The sequence below is a fragment of the Lagopus leucura genome, unplaced genomic scaffold, assembly GCF_019238085.1.
Source record: "Lagopus leucura isolate 7727_CA_CO unplaced genomic scaffold, USGS_WTPT01 Super-Scaffold_100002, whole genome shotgun sequence".
In the NCBI taxonomy this organism is placed as follows: domain Eukaryota; kingdom Metazoa; phylum Chordata; class Aves; order Galliformes; family Phasianidae; genus Lagopus; species Lagopus leucura.
This window is the reverse complement of record NW_024962263.1, coordinates 82,168,600-82,185,799: the sequence shown is the minus strand read 5'-3', so window position 1 is coordinate 82,185,799 and position 17,200 is coordinate 82,168,600. Positions and strand designations below refer to the sequence as shown.

General features: G+C 40.6%; 1 protein-coding gene across 4 annotated transcripts in view; it reads left to right on the top strand.

Moving 5' to 3' along the window:
* ASAP1 (ArfGAP with SH3 domain, ankyrin repeat and PH domain 1) overlaps window positions 1–13,189 on the top strand; it is a 139,277-nt gene extending 126,088 nt beyond the window's left edge. For all 4 annotated transcript variants that reach the window (XM_042869035.1, XM_042869034.1, XM_042869036.1 and 1 more), the window contains 5 exons: window positions 358–424; window positions 2,913–2,971; window positions 3,915–4,414; window positions 8,321–8,443; window positions 10,365–13,189. In XM_042869035.1, coding sequence (XP_042724969.1) covers window positions 358–424; window positions 2,913–2,971; window positions 3,915–4,414; window positions 8,321–8,443; window positions 10,365–10,439 — 824 coding nt within the window. In that variant the 3' untranslated portion in view covers window positions 10,440–13,189. The remainder of the gene's footprint in view (window positions 1–357; window positions 425–2,912; window positions 2,972–3,914; window positions 4,415–8,320; window positions 8,444–10,364) is intronic.
* The last annotated feature ends 4,011 nt before the right edge of the window (window positions 13,190–17,200 follow it).

The following is a 17,200-nucleotide window of genomic DNA, read 5'->3' as shown; positions in this document are numbered from 1 at the left end:
CAGACACTTGCCTGCAGTATCTCCCATTCAGAGTAAATTGAAACACTATATTCAAAACAAGTGCCCTGCAGCAGAAACTCAGCAATGTAATTCAGTCTTCCCTTGCCAGCAGATGTGAGCTACCAGTGAATTCTGAAACGTGTTATATGAAAGGTCAGGTTGGATTATTATGGTCCCTGTGGCTTTTTCAGTTACAAAGTTGTTAGTGAAGAATGATCTTTAAAATCTTCAGACATGTCATGTAGGGTGCACTTGAAAGGCTGTGGACTTAGCACACCTTCTGCTGATGATATTTCAGTTACCATAATGTTCAGTTACCCTAATGTTCATTTTTTTTTAATTGTTTTTTCATTTCAGGTAATGATTTGGGCCCACCTTCAACTAAGGCTGCAAACAAGTTTGAGGGGATGTCACAGCAGTCAAGGTAAAAGTCTGTATATATGAAAGTGAAGGTGAAAACTTATTTAGATGTGACTAATTTGTGAATTAGAAAAAATTGCCCTTCATATGAAGAAAAACTCTAGCGAAGTTTCTTCATTAGTTTCCTGCGTGTATTACTGCTGTACACTGTATGAGATCTGGCTTCACTGATCCTCCTGTGCTTCATTTATAGCTTTCCATGCCCAATTCCTTCTTTGAACAGGATGGACAAAATGATTTGTACCAGAATCTGCCTGGGCTCCTACAGAAGTCGGGTCTGAGCTAGGGAATGCTATCTCACACTTCTGTCTAGCAAGATAGAGGTTTAATTTTCATGCCTCCTGGCAATTCATTTTAGCTACTTTAATGAGAAATCTGTAACTGCAGAGAAACAAAACATTTCAGCGTCAATTTTGGCATAGCTATCCGTAGAAGCTAGTTCTGTAGCAGAGAACTAGGCAGGCAGTTCCAAAGTCCTTAGGTTCAGTGCAAGGTAATGGTGATAAACATGCCTCAAGCAGCAATGTGGTGTACCTGTCTGACCATGTGCATGTGTGAGATCGGGGCATAACTGGAGGTGGATGCAAATCACACGTGTATGGAGCTTCTGGACATCCTCAGTGTGTGCTTCGCTTTGTCTGCAGAGGCTGTGGGTGTGTTCCTGGTGGCACAGCTGATTTGCCTCATCTGAATCCATACCAGTATCATTTGGTATAGAAAGAAAAAGATGGTGATGTTCTGTGCCACAGAGCTGCTGCCATACTTGACATTTACAAGTGGAGAGAAAATGTGCAAATCTGATTCTTGATGGTAGTAGTGAAAAGCCTGGGTAATTATATATTAAAGATTCAGTTTGGCTGTTCCTCCAGTTTTATGTCCTGATGCATTTTAACTTCTAAAAAAAAGCACGGAGATTAAGCTTTAGTGTTTCATAATACTCATATTGAAAAGTTAACTTCAGAGAAAAATAGTACTGGAATCAGGGCTGCTGATACAGCAGAACACTCTCTCCTTTGAACATATTCTGACAAGCTCATCACTTTTTTCCTTATTTTTTGAGTAATTTTTCAGAAATAATACTTTCTTTTTTTTTACTCACTGAGTTTTCATGCCTTGATTCTCCCTATTTGTAACTTTATAAGATGGTTGGTATGAACCTAAATATCTCCCCAAGAAGCAGAGCTAGTAATCATCACCTGTGCTTTAAGAGCCTCCCAATGAGAAGAACTGGAGTTCCCTTAGCAAAACATTCAGAAAGCTGGAGTCCAAAGGCACAAATCTCCTCAGAACTGTAATTCACGAAAGCAGAATAACCTGCCATCGTTTTCTCTTTTATGTGGCGTGGTTAAATGGTGCCAGGCCAGATGGTAGTTGAGGATTAAATTGAGTTAAGGAAGCAAGTATCTTATGAGATTGCTTGTTTGAGGAAACAGATGTCACTCTTGTGCTGAACATTTTCAACAAATAGCTTATTTTCTTAATGATCAGTTCTTTCGAGCTTTAAAATGAAATTTTAGAATAAGTAGAACTCTTGTGGAGCCTCTTTCTTACTGAGTACAGAAAGTAAAATGAATTGCAACCATTTATACATATTCGTAACTGATATTTTCAAAGCCTCTTAGATTAAGCTTAAGATAAAGTAGTGTGTGTCCAAAGGAGAGCTACCTGTGACATGCATTGACCTACCTGTTGGCAACAAATTATGGCAGTACTATTCAGTATCTAATTAATGCATTAAAATGCGCTTTTTGGAGATATGCAAATTAAGCAAATTAAAATTGGATTTTTACTAGAAGATTCCAAGCTGTCTTCCAAGACATGGTCATCTTATGAACATCATCTCTGTGTTTCTTACTCTATAGCGCAGGAATGGTTCCAAAATACTCCTGTCTTACTTGTGTTGTTGTGTACCATGGTGAACAGCTTATCCTACTGTAACACAGCTTAACAGGGTGAAGCATGTTGCTTGCCACAGCTGTCTGTGTTTCCCCTGGAGCAGCAGAAACTCTGTCTCCTGATGCAGTTGCAGACTGTGTGTTGTAAAACTCATACGAGGCAATGGCTCAATCCTGGAAAACTTCAAACCCTTGGCATAAAAGCCAGAGGATGTTTTGAATGATTCAGGGTAGTTATCTTAATTTTTAAAGAGCAGAATTTCTTTTAAGTTCAGGATCTGCCCACTGAGCTGGTCTTTCAGCTTCATCCATTTTCGGAGTATGTTTTTGCACGCAGTTCACTTTGCAGAATGAAAGCTGTTGTGGGGTTCGTGTATCTCTTTCTGTTTGAAAAAATGGTCCGTTCTTATAGGAGCATTGAGTTTTTTTACATTGAGCAGTGAGGCCTTGATGCACAGACTAGATGATAAGTTGATTACGCAAAAGAAACAACTGCGGATTTCTCTAAATTATGGATGTGTAGAGGAAAAAAAAAGGGAAAGAAAAGGTACACTTAGTAACAACTGTAAGCACTAACAACCACATCTGTTGATTTAGCACTGGGACTGCAAAGACTGCACTTGGCCCTAGAGTTCTTCCCAAACTACCTCAGAAAGGTAAGTGATTTCTTTTTTTGGGTGTTTTCATAATTCTCCTTAAGTGCATGAGAGAATAAATACTTGGTTTTCAGCAGGTTTCATTTTTAAATTACCACCAACGGTGACGCTTCAGCAAAACTGAAAGAATTTTTGAAATCAGGAGACTTTTTAATTAAACTAAAAAGGAGTGAGACCTACAGAATGTAGTGAAGGGGAAAGAAAAGAAGTCATAGAAGTTGAAGGAGAACTCATGAGGCCATCTGGTCCAATCCGCCCCTCAGAACGGGGCTAACTTAGTAATTGTGTTTTGGAAGTCTTGGTGGATAGCCTCTCTGGGCTCCTGTTTCATCTCTGACCAATCTCATTGGTAATTTTTTTTTCTTGATAACCACGTGTCCAATTTTTTAATATCTTTAAATTGTGTCCATTGTCATGTTCAGGAAACAGGCTTGTACTTTTGACAGTACTTGATTCCTTTCAAGTAGTTGGATGCTTAAATATATTAGTGACTTGCTGAGACCATCATCCCTCCTCAGTGGTCTTTTATTTTTAGAAATGGCTTTAGCCTCTCTTAAATAAAACCTGCCTTATGAGTTCAAAGGCTTTTTGCATTTCATCATCAGTAGACTACAAAATAGTAAGCAGACCTGCATACACATACGAGTTCACTTCCTTTCCTCCTCAAGATTTTACAGATACCAATACTGAGACCTGATCTTTTTTTATATGAAGTTCAATTGTGTGTACGTAAAAGTAACCGGCATTCGTGAGAATTTTCAGTCACGTCGATGGGCTGATGAGGCTTTTCTGTAAAATGCATCTTTTCTTAGTGCGTTATGTTTGTTCAGTCTAAAAAGCAATCACACTGTTTCACCCTCGGCAGCTTGTCTTTGAATTGATGCGTCTCAGTGCTGTAATGTTTAAAGGAGGTTGTGAATAAACTTCTTTCTTTTTGTTTTAGTGGCACTAAGAAAAATAGAAACCAGTCATCATCTTTCAATAGATAAATCCAGTCAGCACACGGAAATGTTTAAGCCCTCGCTGTCCATCGATATACCACAGAAACCACAACCTGGAGATCTGCCCCCAAAGCCTCTGCCTCTGGAACTAACTCAGAAGCCTCAAGTAGGAGATTTACCCCCAAAGCCTGGAGAACTGCCCCCCAAACCTCAGCTAGGAGACTTGCCACCAAAACCGCAACTTGGAGACTTACCTCCAAAGCCGCAAATAAAGGACCTTCCTCCAAAACCTCAGCTGGGAGAGCTGTTGGCTAAAACACAAGGTGGAGAAGCATCACCAAAGCCTCAGCCCTCAGAGGCAAATCAGAAATCTCACTCCTTAGATCTTTCTCCAAACGTACAATCTAGAGACACTGTCCAAAAGCAAGCATCTGAAGAGTCTAATGACGTAACACACACCCTGCCAGAAACCCCTGTGCCGCTTCCCAGGAAGATAAATATGGTAGGTATTATTGCAGCTACTTCAACATTTCCATGCAAGGCTTTGAAGTTACTCTAGGACTGTCTGTGCAAAAAAGAAGCCCTTGAGCTGTGCGAACAAAACAGTAATGTTATGGGCTAGGATGGGGAACTTTGTTCTTTCTGTACATCCAAGTAGCTTCAGCAAATACTTGGTGTTTACAAGAGCTCTAGCCTGCTGACACAAGTACATAACGCCAAATGATAGTCTTGGGGGAATGCTGGTGTGTTTGAATTCACCAGAGTATTTGGCCATCTTTGTGTATGCCAGTCATACTTCTGAATTAATAGGCGTTTCCCTCTCTTGACTTTGTTGCTTTATAGATTACTACAATATTTGTTTGATTCTATTTTAAAGTGTTAGGAAAGGGTGCTAGCTCCTATTACTGCTAACCTGCTGGTCAGTAGGTAAAAATGTAGATTCTAGGTCAACTGTGACAAATGGGTGAACGTTCCTGTCCTGAATATTTAATGCTGGTGTACTTAAGTAGTTGGCAAAGGTTTGGATATATTGCTTGATTGGCAAAATTAATGTTGCTGTGTGTTGTGTAGTAACAGAGCTGGGAATATAACTAGACTCCAAGACTACTTGTTCAATCCCCAGTTCATCTAGCTATTTATCTTGTGAGCCAGTGTAATTTCCATCCAATAGCGGTTTCTTCATGCATATGTATATTGAAATCATTTTATGAAACTCCAGAGTGCTCTCAGGATTTCTCATCATTAAGAATACATCAAAAAGGAGATGTTTTTGCTTGTCAAATTGGCTATGCAAAGCACTTATGTGAAAGGAAATGTGACTTCCGTTCTGGTAGTGAAAGCAAAGGGTGAGTTTCTCGTTTCTTGTGCTTGTCTGAGAAAGAACACTTTCTGCAGAGCCATTATTCTGCTTGGCTTCTGTGATTGACTCCTCTGTATATTCGTATTGGAACAGAGAATGAGAGTTGTTGCTTGAATTTCCTGATTGTTGTAGAGATTGGGTGAAAGAAAGCATGAAGATTAAAAGGTGTCTGCAACTGCAATTTTTTATGTACTTGAATATAAGGAAGCAAATGACACTGTGCATTCTCAGCTATTGCTCCCTTCTGACTGAGTGAAAGAGAGCAAACAGCAGATTTTGTTTTTTTTTTTTATATTGTTTAAACTCTTCCCCTATTTTGTGCAGAAAAATCATGAGTAAAAATTCATTGAGCCACTTTCGCATATGCAGCAAATTAAATAATTTCACAGCTTGGAAAAAGTGATCAAAATTATGATGTATCCATGATAATTATTGCAATTTTCTACATATCATTGTGTGCACGCTTGTTTGCTGCAGTCTTCTCAAGCAGTAATGTGAAGGTGTTCATCTTAAACGTATTGTGTTTGCACTTTCAGCCTGTCGCTGTGTCCTCTCAGCACAAGCTGATGAAATGCTGTGTCACAATGCATTAAGCACTGTGACAGCAGCCAGCATTGCCTGCGGTACGGCAGGCTTGATTTTGATAGCCACTGGAAAAAGAAAGAAAGAAAGAAAAAGGGGAAAAAAAATGGCATAAATTCCTGCACTAGAATTTGTAGGTCAGTTACCTAAAATTATTAGGTATAAGTATTAGTACTGGTATGGTGGTGTGTGTGTGTGTGTGTATACATACTGGTCCTGTATAGGGAATTGAAAGGATATTTTTGTAGAAATTGATTCCGAGAGCTTGTGAAATATCACTGAACACCTGAGTGGGGTTTTTTTTCATAGAGTCACAGAATAGTAGGGGTTGGAAGGGACTATGAAGGAGATAAAATACTTCTTTTTAAACACTGAGCATAAATAGGAATGTGGAGGGATTGTTTAAAAACCACAGCAACTGACTATTATTTGGTCTTGGACAAAAAATGTGCTGTTGAATGGGTGCTAATATTTAGATGCAAAATTGTGAGGGATTTTTTGTTATTACTTCTGTGAATTTTGTTTATAATTCCAAATGAGATGTTCTGTATTTGCTTTGATTTTACTTTTTACACACCAGTGCCCCAGTTTCTATTCTGGTAAACCTATACTTCCTTCAGCCTCATCCTTCTGTGAACCTTTCCAAGGTTAATAGCAGCCCAGGCTTGAGTTCTCCTTTCTCCTAGGTGAAAGAGACAGAATATTAAACCTTCATCTGTGGCACTAATCGGAGCCAAGAGGAACCGCAGGCATTTTTTGTGTTCTTATGAGCTGAGTTGCCTACAGTCCTCCAAGGTTAGGTTAGAGGAATATTACTTTCTTCACACTCTTGACTGCAGGAAAACTTCTGTGAGGCAGAAGTTGTTTCCCTTCATCGCTGGAGCATCGACTGGAAGTTCTCTTAGTTTGCAAAGCTTCTCTGGAGTTGAAAGCAGGGACTGGTTCCAAGCATCCATATTAATATTGCATTCCAGTCCCTTGTGATAGTTGAGATTTTTGTTCACATTATCTGAATTTGTTTAAAAAAAAAAAAGAAAGGAAAAAAAGAAGAAAGCATTCTTTGAAGTAACTTGCTGCAGTAAATCCTTGCTGGGGAAAAAAAAAAAAGGACGAAAGAAAGTCCTTTGATCTCATACAAATTTCACCTAAGGTATTTCTGTTCATTTTGTCTCAATAGTACATTTTTCCCATCTTATGTTGCGTTAACTGCATCGCCCTTACATATATAATTGTTATTTTCTATAACTTGACTTCAATGTGAGTGCTCCTTGCTGCGTGCCTGCTCTGCTGCTGAGCTGCAGGCGCTTTTCTCCTGGAACATGGAGGTGTTTTCAATGGGAAGGTAACAGCGAAGAGAAGACTCCCTAGGAAATTTCCTCTGTCAAGTTACTTCTGGCACAAATCCCTCTAAACCTGCTGACTTTTCCTTCATACCCTCCTGCTTCTCATCTCCTTCTGCTCCTCTTGTTTGTGTTCTTGTTATCTGACTACCTCTGTTCAAAGAGGAGCTGTAGTTATTGAAGAAGCACGCAGTATAAAAATACAGGAATACGAGGCAGCAGTGCATTTCAGTGAGTATAAAGTAGCAGCATATTTCAGTTAGCGTTGCTTACTTACTCTATTTGGAAATAATTTAAAGCATTTTTCCGGCCATGAGAAACATATGTTTGGGAGGAGTCCATGGCTCAGGCTTTCTTATGTGAATTAGCAGTGTGCAGCAAAATATGACCTAGAAAACACTTGGATGCAGAATAGCGGAGTTGTGAGAATTTTGTGATGACAAATCATAATAAATAGTGTACTGCCATCTGAAGTTAAGAATTATTTAGTAAGAAATGGCTAACACTCTGGATTGAAAGTCATTCAGAAAATAATTTCCTGATGCATTCCTGTAAGCACATCTGAAATCAAAGAACACTGTATTTTCCTGGTAGATCCCAAAATTGCAAGGAACACTGGGATTTCAATGTGGCATTTTCCTCAGCCTTTACTTCTCTTAATGCTCGAAGGAGATTGGATTTCAGTTTGTTCATGTGGTGGTGGTGTTTTTGTTTGTTTGTTTTTTGTTTGTTTTTTGTTGAGGTTTCATGTTTGGCTTTTCTTTGTTTAATCATGTATGATGGGAGAAAGAAGGTGGGTGGTGGTGGATTGGAGTAATGTAAAGACGTTATTTAAGCTTTGATGGAGGAGGTGTAAGAAACTTAATCAATGTGATTACTACTGAAGTTTCTTGTGAGTTCTGAATCCTTTAAAAAAAAAAACAAAACTGGACTTGTATAGATCTTTTCCTTTCACTCTTGTTTTTTAATCCTTGAAGTGGATTTAAAAAAAAAAAAAAAATTCCTTTAAAAAAAGGAAATTCAGTTGTCTTCTCCTTTTTGTAAAATAGAACTAGAAGGCAGAATTCATATGATATGTTTCCTGTCTCCTTCATGTCTTCCATCTAAAACTTTGCTGTATTTTTAGGGAAAGAACAAGGTTAGGCGAGTGAAGACAATTTATGACTGCCAGGCAGATAATGATGATGAGCTCACCTTTGTTGAAGGAGAAGTAATTATTGTAACTGGGGAAGAGGACCAAGAGTGGTGGGTATGTATCTTTTGCTTTTATAGTTCCACATCACTTCTTTACAACTCTTAAAGGAAAGCCTCTTTTTTTTCCTTTTTTTTTTTTTTTTTTTTGCTTGTTTATTCAGGGGAGAGGGAAGAGTTTGTATGAACTAATATCCAGCCTTGAAATTCATACTAGAGGAGACACCCTTTTTAGGGTCTTCCTCTTCTGAGGAGTCTGCTAGCCCCATCCTGGCTGGATTTGGCTTCACTGCTGGGTGACAGTAACACGTTTGTATTTATGTTCAGGCAGTGATGCACCTTGGCCTTCCATCAAATAGAGAGATGGTGTCATATCATCCCTCCATTTAGCATGCTTATATACTTTCCATGCAAAATGAGTTGTGTAATTATCTCCAGCACTGCAGAAATGTTAAGTTTTAACTGTAGAGGCTGCTGGGAGTCTGAAAAACTTTGTAATTAGCGCCGTAAGCTGCTGATTTTCTTCCCTAAACGAGAGGCAGTTAATCAACGTTTTTGTCCCTCCTGTGGCATAGTTTTGTATCATAACCATCCCTTCTCTAGACTGCATATTGTGTTTGGTTCTTGAAGTGCAAGCCTCAGGCTTTCTCAGCCCTGCTTGGAGGCTCCAGCCCTCCCTTGACAGTCTGCATGCTGCCTCCTGCCTCATGCTTCCCTACCTAAGAGCTGTTACTGTGGAAAAATAGATTTAATTCAGATTGGATTAAAACAAATTCTTATTGCAGTGCTGCCTATCAATTCTTAATGTAAGTGCAATGCAACCCTTGCTGCTGTGGTCCCAGTTTCCTTCCATTCATCAGCGGGGCATTTAAGTGCGGAAAAGCTTTGGCTGAAAAGATGGTATCAGAAGAGCAGCGTGCAGTGAAAAGCTGCTGTATTAGCAACGTTATCCAATCCTTGCTTATACTTTCATTAGTTGCTGAATCTGTTTGTGAAGTACCCAGGTATTTTAAAAAGCCACGTGCCTGACAAATTCCATGAAGTGCTTCAGTTCGAGTGTTTCTGTGAAGGGAAATGAGGGCTGTTGACTCATTTGCTTCAAAAATTTGGCTTTACAAGAGGAAATGGCCAGCCCTGCACGCTTCCCCTTCCCATTCTGTTAGCTCATGGCAGAGGAAGGAGGTACGTTATTGTGGAAGTAGTGAGCAGTGCCGCAGCAGGACAAGAGTGGACAGCCAAGTGCAGTGCTGTCAGTTGGACAGTTGTTGATAATAAGGCTTTTTAAAAATGGAAAGTTCATATAGAAAGCGCCATTTTTGTTAGAGATTGCTTGGATATTTCCTTATAAATGGCTGTTATGTGAAGTGCTTAAGAAATTGTATGTGGAGGATGCTTAATCAAACAGCGCTGTTATTTGTTGTAAGCACTGGTATGCACACAAATCATTAGAAGTCATAGGAATTGATTGAGGAAAACAGTTGGGTCTGTATCACTTGGAGTGAAATGTTTTCTAGGATTTCTCCTGTCCAGCCATGCAGTTCATCAAAAGTAACTTCACAGCCGTAAGCTGACACATGAGATATTTATGATTTACACAGTTAACTAAGATGAATGGTTTTGAGAGGGGTGTGACCTGTTGCTGCAAGTCAGTCCATGGATGAAAGAAAGTCAGGCTTTTGTTGTGGGGAGATTCTTGAAATGCAGTGGTGTGTATTGCTTTTGTAGGTTTCTGAATTCAACTGTAGCTGCTTTGTTCTCTTTGGATGCAGTTGCTTTGTCTTATAAGTTTGTAGGATTTTATTTTGTTCACTTACACAAACTCAAATGTTAACTGAGGATGCCTTAAGCTGTCAAAAAACTTGCAGAGTTCCCATGGCATCTGTGCAATTCTGCTGGTTTTGAATAGAGTTAATGCTATCTGTGAATGTTCTGTGCGTGTATGGACACTTATTTGTCTGTTTATTTCTCCTGTGTTGCAGATCGGACACATTGAAGGACAGCCAGAGAGGAAAGGGGTCTTTCCAGTGTCCTTTGTGCACATTCTGTCAGACTAGTGAAAACAAATAAAAATCCCCAAACTTGAGCATTGCACATTCTTCATGCAAGACGGGCTTTTTAGCAAAAGCGAACGCTGCTGCCTCCCTGTAATCCTGTGCACAATTGTATATATAGCTGCTGTTACAAATTAAGAATTCATTTAAGTTTCACCTCATGAGGTTGAGTTATATGTATTGTAAATATACGGTGTTATTCTGCCTTTGCCAGTATTATGGTAGCCTTGGAACCTGGCACGCCTTATTGGGTTTGTTGAAGCCATCCTTGGCATCTAGCACTTACATCTCTGTCTATGCTGTTCAAAATACGTGTGAACTGCCAGCTTTCCAAACATAGGTGATCTCCATCAGCCGTGTAACTGTACAGAAATGACTGTTCCTAATAACTCGGTATTCTCAATATACAATTAGCAGAAAGTTAGAATGAGTGAATGGTTTTGGGCAATTTATAAATCAGTCTGCAGTTTATAAGTGTATGCAGTTTACAGCTATGAAACCCACTTTGTTATTTATTTAATATAGTGCTCAGTTAAGTGTAATTACGAAGACAAATATTCACTGACTTTACAGATAACAGTAATGTTTTATGGTGTGCATACAGCATTTCATGTTTATATTATGCGGACCTATGCCAAACTGTGATTGCAGTTCCCCTGTGATATTACCTCACTATGAAAAGTTACAAAATTATTTCACTCAAAAGCTTATTTTAATGAGAATTAGTCATATTGTACTTTAGTAGGTATATGTGAAATTTGCTGGTTTCTTTCACGGAATCCTTAGTAACCAAGGACTTATATAAAACGTTGACTGTTGACGTTATGCATGCATTTAGATGCTTACTTGAAACCTGCCTTTGTACAAAAGTAGTACTGTAGTCATATAGCTACATTTGAAGAAAAAAACATTTTAACTTAATTGTTCTTCAGATTAATGTGAGCTTGCAACCGTATTTGTTCATAGCTAAATTGGCTCTTTGAAAATGATTTGTGGTTCTTTTTCCTCTGTCTTCAACCTCACTAGAAGTCAGTTATCTGAATAAAATTTCTTATGTGGTGGTATAAGGATAAATTTAAAATATTTTTAATTGCTTTAAAAAGTGGAAGTTAATATGACCTTTTGTGCATTTGATCAGGCCGTTAGGCTATAACTCAGATTACAACTATCGAGTTGTTGTTAGGAGAGTTCACCAAGCAGTAGCTGTAGTAGTTTCAATTCAAAGCACCAGCTAGCAAACATTATTATTACTAATAGAAAGCTAATTTGTAGAAAAATCATTAAAGGCTGCATTTGACCTGAGGTTTCTTGAAAGTTGCTACAAGTTGCATTGCCAGAAAACACTTAAACCGCATTACCAAAAATGTTCATTTTCTATGTTACTTTCAACATTATACTTATTTTTTTTTACCTTTGAAGCGTAATGCAATTGTGCGTTGTTCCATAGTCTGTCTGTACCCAGTTCCATAACGTTCATATGTAGCTTTGCATTACTTGTGTTAAACGTTACGTTGGCTTCAGCACCTGGCCCTGTTATTTCAAAGCAGATTGTCTTGGCTGCATGGAAAGGATTTCATTTCATAAAAGCACATTTCAGGCTTTCTGAGAGCTTTCAGTTTTAATTCAGTTTTACTAGACTGTAGTCAGTGAATATTTAATTCTGTTTGTGGTTAATATGGAAGCAAATAAGTCCAAACCCCAAATGGAGAAAATGGAAACAAATATATCAGCTGTTAATGGTTTTATCATTCAATGCAAAAGCTTATTAAAAAATAGAAATAAAGAAATTGCACAAGGAGTGAGCGAGCCTGCTGGCATCTAAGCTTCAGTATTACCAGTTCCAGTATTTCAGACTCTACTCTGTTTTCTATGGAAAGGAAGTCAGGATTAGCATTTATTTAGCATTCCATTCTATCCATTAATACAATGTTTTAAGTTGCATTAAAGAACAAAACCTGTTCACTTTTGTGGTCAATTGTATTTTTAAATGATCTTGAAATAAACTGATGAAAGCAAACCATATAAAGAAAATCTAGGCATGTAAAATTATGTAGAATCAAATGTCTATTCTTTTCTACGCTCTTTAAAATAGTATACATATGCATTTTATAAACTTAAATGCGTTCCATCGGGAACAATAGTTCTGTTTATTCTGGCTTATTGTGGGTCATAAGAAATCTGAAAATGTATGATATTGACTGAGTTTAAGTACAGTATTATATTTGAACTCAATGAGCCACTGTCTGCAATTTTGTATATGACATAGTATTTGGAAAGTCTAAATCTTTATGGAAAACTAGCTGATAAGGGGCTGGGGGGTGGGCAGGGGAAGGTGCCCCCCGAGGGGGAAGTATGCTCTGCAGATGATGTCTTATTTACTGTTGAACAACAGTTGCTATTTATTTTTTTATTGCATAGTACATCAACATGTACAGAAATCAGATCTGGTTGTGCCACTAGTTAAAATCTTGACTTCTCACTGAATGTTAAGGTAAAACATCAGTACACATGTCTATTCACATGTATTTAATGTGACAGTTTTTCGAGTACTGTATGTGTTAATTTCTACTTTTTTAATATTTAAAATTGCTTTTAAATAAATGTATTCAGTTGATCCCAGATATCTGAACAAGGCCCTTTTGTCAACTGGAATATCGTCCAGGGAGAAAGTCTGGATTCCACGCAGGTAGAACTTCAACACTTGAAATGTTTTTTCTTGAATATAAAGCACCCCTTATATAATGCAATTAAATGTGTTTAACAGTTGTTAAATATGGATGCCGTTGCCTTTATCTGGAAAACTTTACTTGCTGAATTTAGCACCAAAGCACTTTGTCCACGGATTTCCGCATGCTTTCATGTGGCTCTGGCAGGCGCTGTGTGAAGCCCGCTGTGCTGGTGTGGCCCTTCAGCTTGGGGGGAGCTGCCCAGCGTGGCCCTTGGCTGCGCTGCCTTCCGACTCCGTGGCATGGTTTAGTGATGGAGTTGGAGCGTTATGCTCATGGTAGGACTTGATGATCTTAAGGGTTTTTTGCAATATAAAAGATTCTGCCATTCTGCAGTCAGATAACTCTGGCACTGGGAAATCAGAACATGATGGGTGCAAATGTCCCCTTCATATATGAAGTTCAGCTTCAGACCTCAGTTTCTTACAGACAACTGAGTGGCTCACTCTTGAGCTTAAAGCTGTTGGAGATGCTTTTATGAGACACTTATTTTAGCCTTATTTTAGCTTATTTTACTAAAACACAGACAAGCTTTTCAGATCACTACAGAACGCACACAGGACTGCAAGATATTCTCATCTATATAGCTGTAAGCCAAAAATTTTATCTAATACAAACTATTTCAAGTTGTGCTAATGATACTTTCAGGGCTACAGAGAAAATGACTGAAAGTGATTTAGAGCTCAGCCATCTGCTGAGAGAGCGCTCGAGTTTCTTCTTAGAGAAGCTGGCTGCTGTTTGTCAACTTGTCCTTCAGCTCACAGCCCCCTGCACTGCGTTTGTGGGACGTGTGAGTTTGGGCTGGTTCTCATCAGCTGGCATTCAAGCAGCACAAAAAAACAGATAGTGTGTCAGTGCACAGGCTTTGCCTTGTTCCTCTGCGGATCACAGAACAGACCCCAGTGTATGCAGTGAGGCAGGCGTCTGCTTCGGTCTTTTGTAGTGGTGGGGGTGAGGGACAAACAATTAGTGATGGCCATCACATCTGCCAGTCTCACTAGAGCAGAGGAGCAACTATTCAATGGTGTGCTGTCCTGCCTGACAGCTGAGTGTTTGGAATAAGCTGCAGACTTACCTGGGACTTGAAATCCAGTTAACGCAGCTGTGCAGCTCCTGCCTGTCTGCTCTTGGTTCAGGCATTGTGTGACTAGAAACCTCCTCTCCCTTTTTAACCCTTGTTACTTCGTGCTAAAGATCCTTTGTTACTTGTGTGTAGACCCTTTTCTTCTTGCACTTTTCCCTGAGGCCTGAAGGTGTTTCAGTTACCACCAAAAATTCAGAAATCTGATTTTCTTTTGTAGTCATATTGTGTAAATGATTCACCCTTGAGCACTCAACGCTGCCCTAGAATGGCTGCACACTGACATTACTTCAATATATCTACCTCAGTCCACACGGTAGCATTAACCTGGTTGTTTTCGTAACTAATTTCCTCAGCCTGATTCCCAGGAAATACTGTATGGAGAACTTATTACAGCTGTCTGTAAACTTAGAACAACGAGGAGTAGCGTGCTACAGCTTCAAGTCTGAGGTTGTTCTCAAACCCAGCTTAGTAATGGTTTTTGTCCCTCCCTTCCTCCACATCCGTGCTGAGTGCACACATGCCCCTGAGCTGGAGGTGGCCAAGCAGTAAGCAAGCTGCAGCTCCTTCCCGAAACTGCCCACCATGTTTCAGCTGAGACATCTTATTGTGTGGAGAAAGGTGTGTAGTGCAACTCGTGGGACATCGTGCTAGAAAGGCAGATTGATGATCCAGGAAGTTCCTTAGTCTTTGTCTTCCTATAAGGAAGTCAAGCAACCTCTGTAGAAAGCCACCAGAGAGGAAATGCTTAAACTGCCTCTATCAAATGCTGAGCTTATGAGGGAATCTTAGCGTCTAGGACAGCAGGAGAGCAAGGAGCTTCCAGCGTTGAGTTTTGCATGAACCGAAGTTGGGGACTTCTAAGACTTCTGCAGTTGATTAGAAGAAATCGAATTGCTTTGTGTGCAGCAGAGGGTAGCTTACAAGAGTAGAAGGGCTGGAGGGAAGGAGTACAAGCATGACCCTGGACCCTTCTGAAAAATCAGGACTCCATCACTGACATGAAGATTAGTGAAAGGGGTGGGCAGTTCTCTTCTGAGCACTGCCTTTAGGTGGGTTGGCGACCCTGCACATAGCAGGGGGGTTGGAAACTACATGATCACTGTGGTCCTTTTCAACCCAAGCCATTCTGTGATTATACTCACCTAGAGCTCAACCGCTCTGTGAGCGATGAGAAGTGCAGGTCTGCTGTCTGGGAGAAGCAACAAGACTTTCAGTAGCAGTAACACCAGTCAGACCATCAGAGCAGCTGCTGCAGCTGAGCACCATGAGGGAGCAGAAGGCACCTGAGGTGGTGTGTGAGCTGGGGGCTGTATGGAAGGAGGTGCTGCTGCTGCACACAGCCCACATTGGGGCTAAGTCATAGAAGAGGCGTCTCTGTCCTTCCACATGACTTCACAGCCTTCAAAACTATTATACGTGAGGCACAGAGCCCAGGTCTACTCCGTACCTGCTTTACTATATGGGATTCTGTAAACTGCTGCCTCGAGGGTAGGAGTGGAACAGTTGCCTTACTTAAAGCTGGATTTTTCTCAGGTTCATCCAGCTCAGCACCGGTGTTCCTGCCAGGTCTGACTGAGTGAGATGCTACCAAGTCCAGTAGAAAAGCCTCTCCTTTCTCCCTGCCTGCATGCAGAGGAAATGGCTGAAAAGCAGAATAAATTTTGGGGTGAAAGAACCCCTCTACTTCAACACATCTGTCACAACAGACCTTCCTAAAAAGTCTGCAACTCTGCTTCTAGCCTTGTTGCTGCCTTTCAATCTGCTGTGGACGATATTCAGGATTTGTAGCCATTGTGGACATTGCCATGTGAGAGCCATGTGCCACAGCGCAAAGCCTTGCTGAAGCTGCCAGGCAAGAGAACCCTTGGCAAACTGCTGCCAGTAAAGCCAGGCAGAAAAACGCCATTTAAAGAAATTACCTTAAGAGGCGTTAGCCCCTCTAATCCCTGTCCCTTTCTGAATTGGATTGGTGACCCAGGAGAACAACAGCATCTGTTGCTGGAGGGAAAGCTCATGTGCACCCTGAACAGCTGTTCCCGTGGTCAGTGGGGATAGAGGTGGCTGGCTCCTAGGTGAGTCCTCCCTACTGCAAGCAAGATGCAATCCACAGTTGGCATAAAGCCAAGGAGAAACTGTAAGGTGCCTCAGGGACGTTGCAATCACAGAATCATTAAGTTTGGAAAAGGCCACTAACATCATCTAGCCCAACCACCGCTCCCTCCCCACCATGCCACTAAACCATGTCTCTCAGTGCCGCGTCTACATGGCTCTTGAGTCATCATCCCTCCAGGGATAATGACTCCACCACCTCCCTAGGCAGCCTGTTCCAGCTCCACACTACTCTTTAGAGAAGAAATCTTTCCTAACATCCAATCTGAATCTCCTCTGGCATAACTTGAGGCCACTGCCTTTAGTTCTATATTGTTGTTACCTGGGAGAAGAGGCTGATCCCACCTCGCCACAACCTCTTTTCAGGGAGTTGTAGAGAGCAGTAAGGTCTCCTCTGAGCCTCCTCCAAACCCCAGTTCTGCCAGCCATCATAGGAATTGTGCTCCAGACCCTTTACATCTTCAATGCCTTATTTGAACACACTCTAGGGCCACAATGTCTTTTTTGTAATGAGGAAGCCCAAATCACACACAGCACTCAAGCTGTGGCCTCACAAGAGCTCAGTAAAGGGGAACAATCATCTCCCTGCTCATGCTGGCTGCACTATTTCTGATACAAGCCAGGATGCCATTAGCCCTCTTGGCTACATGGGCACACTGCTGGCTCAGTGAGGTCAGCCAGTTGTCAACATCCCCAGGTTCTTTCCCTCTGTGCAGCTTTCCATCTGCTGCATCCCGAGCCTGTAGCTATGTATGGGATTGTTGTCACTAAAATGAAGTACCTGGTACTTGGTCCTGTTAAAGCTCGTACAATCACCCTCAACCCATCCATCCAGCCTGTCCAGA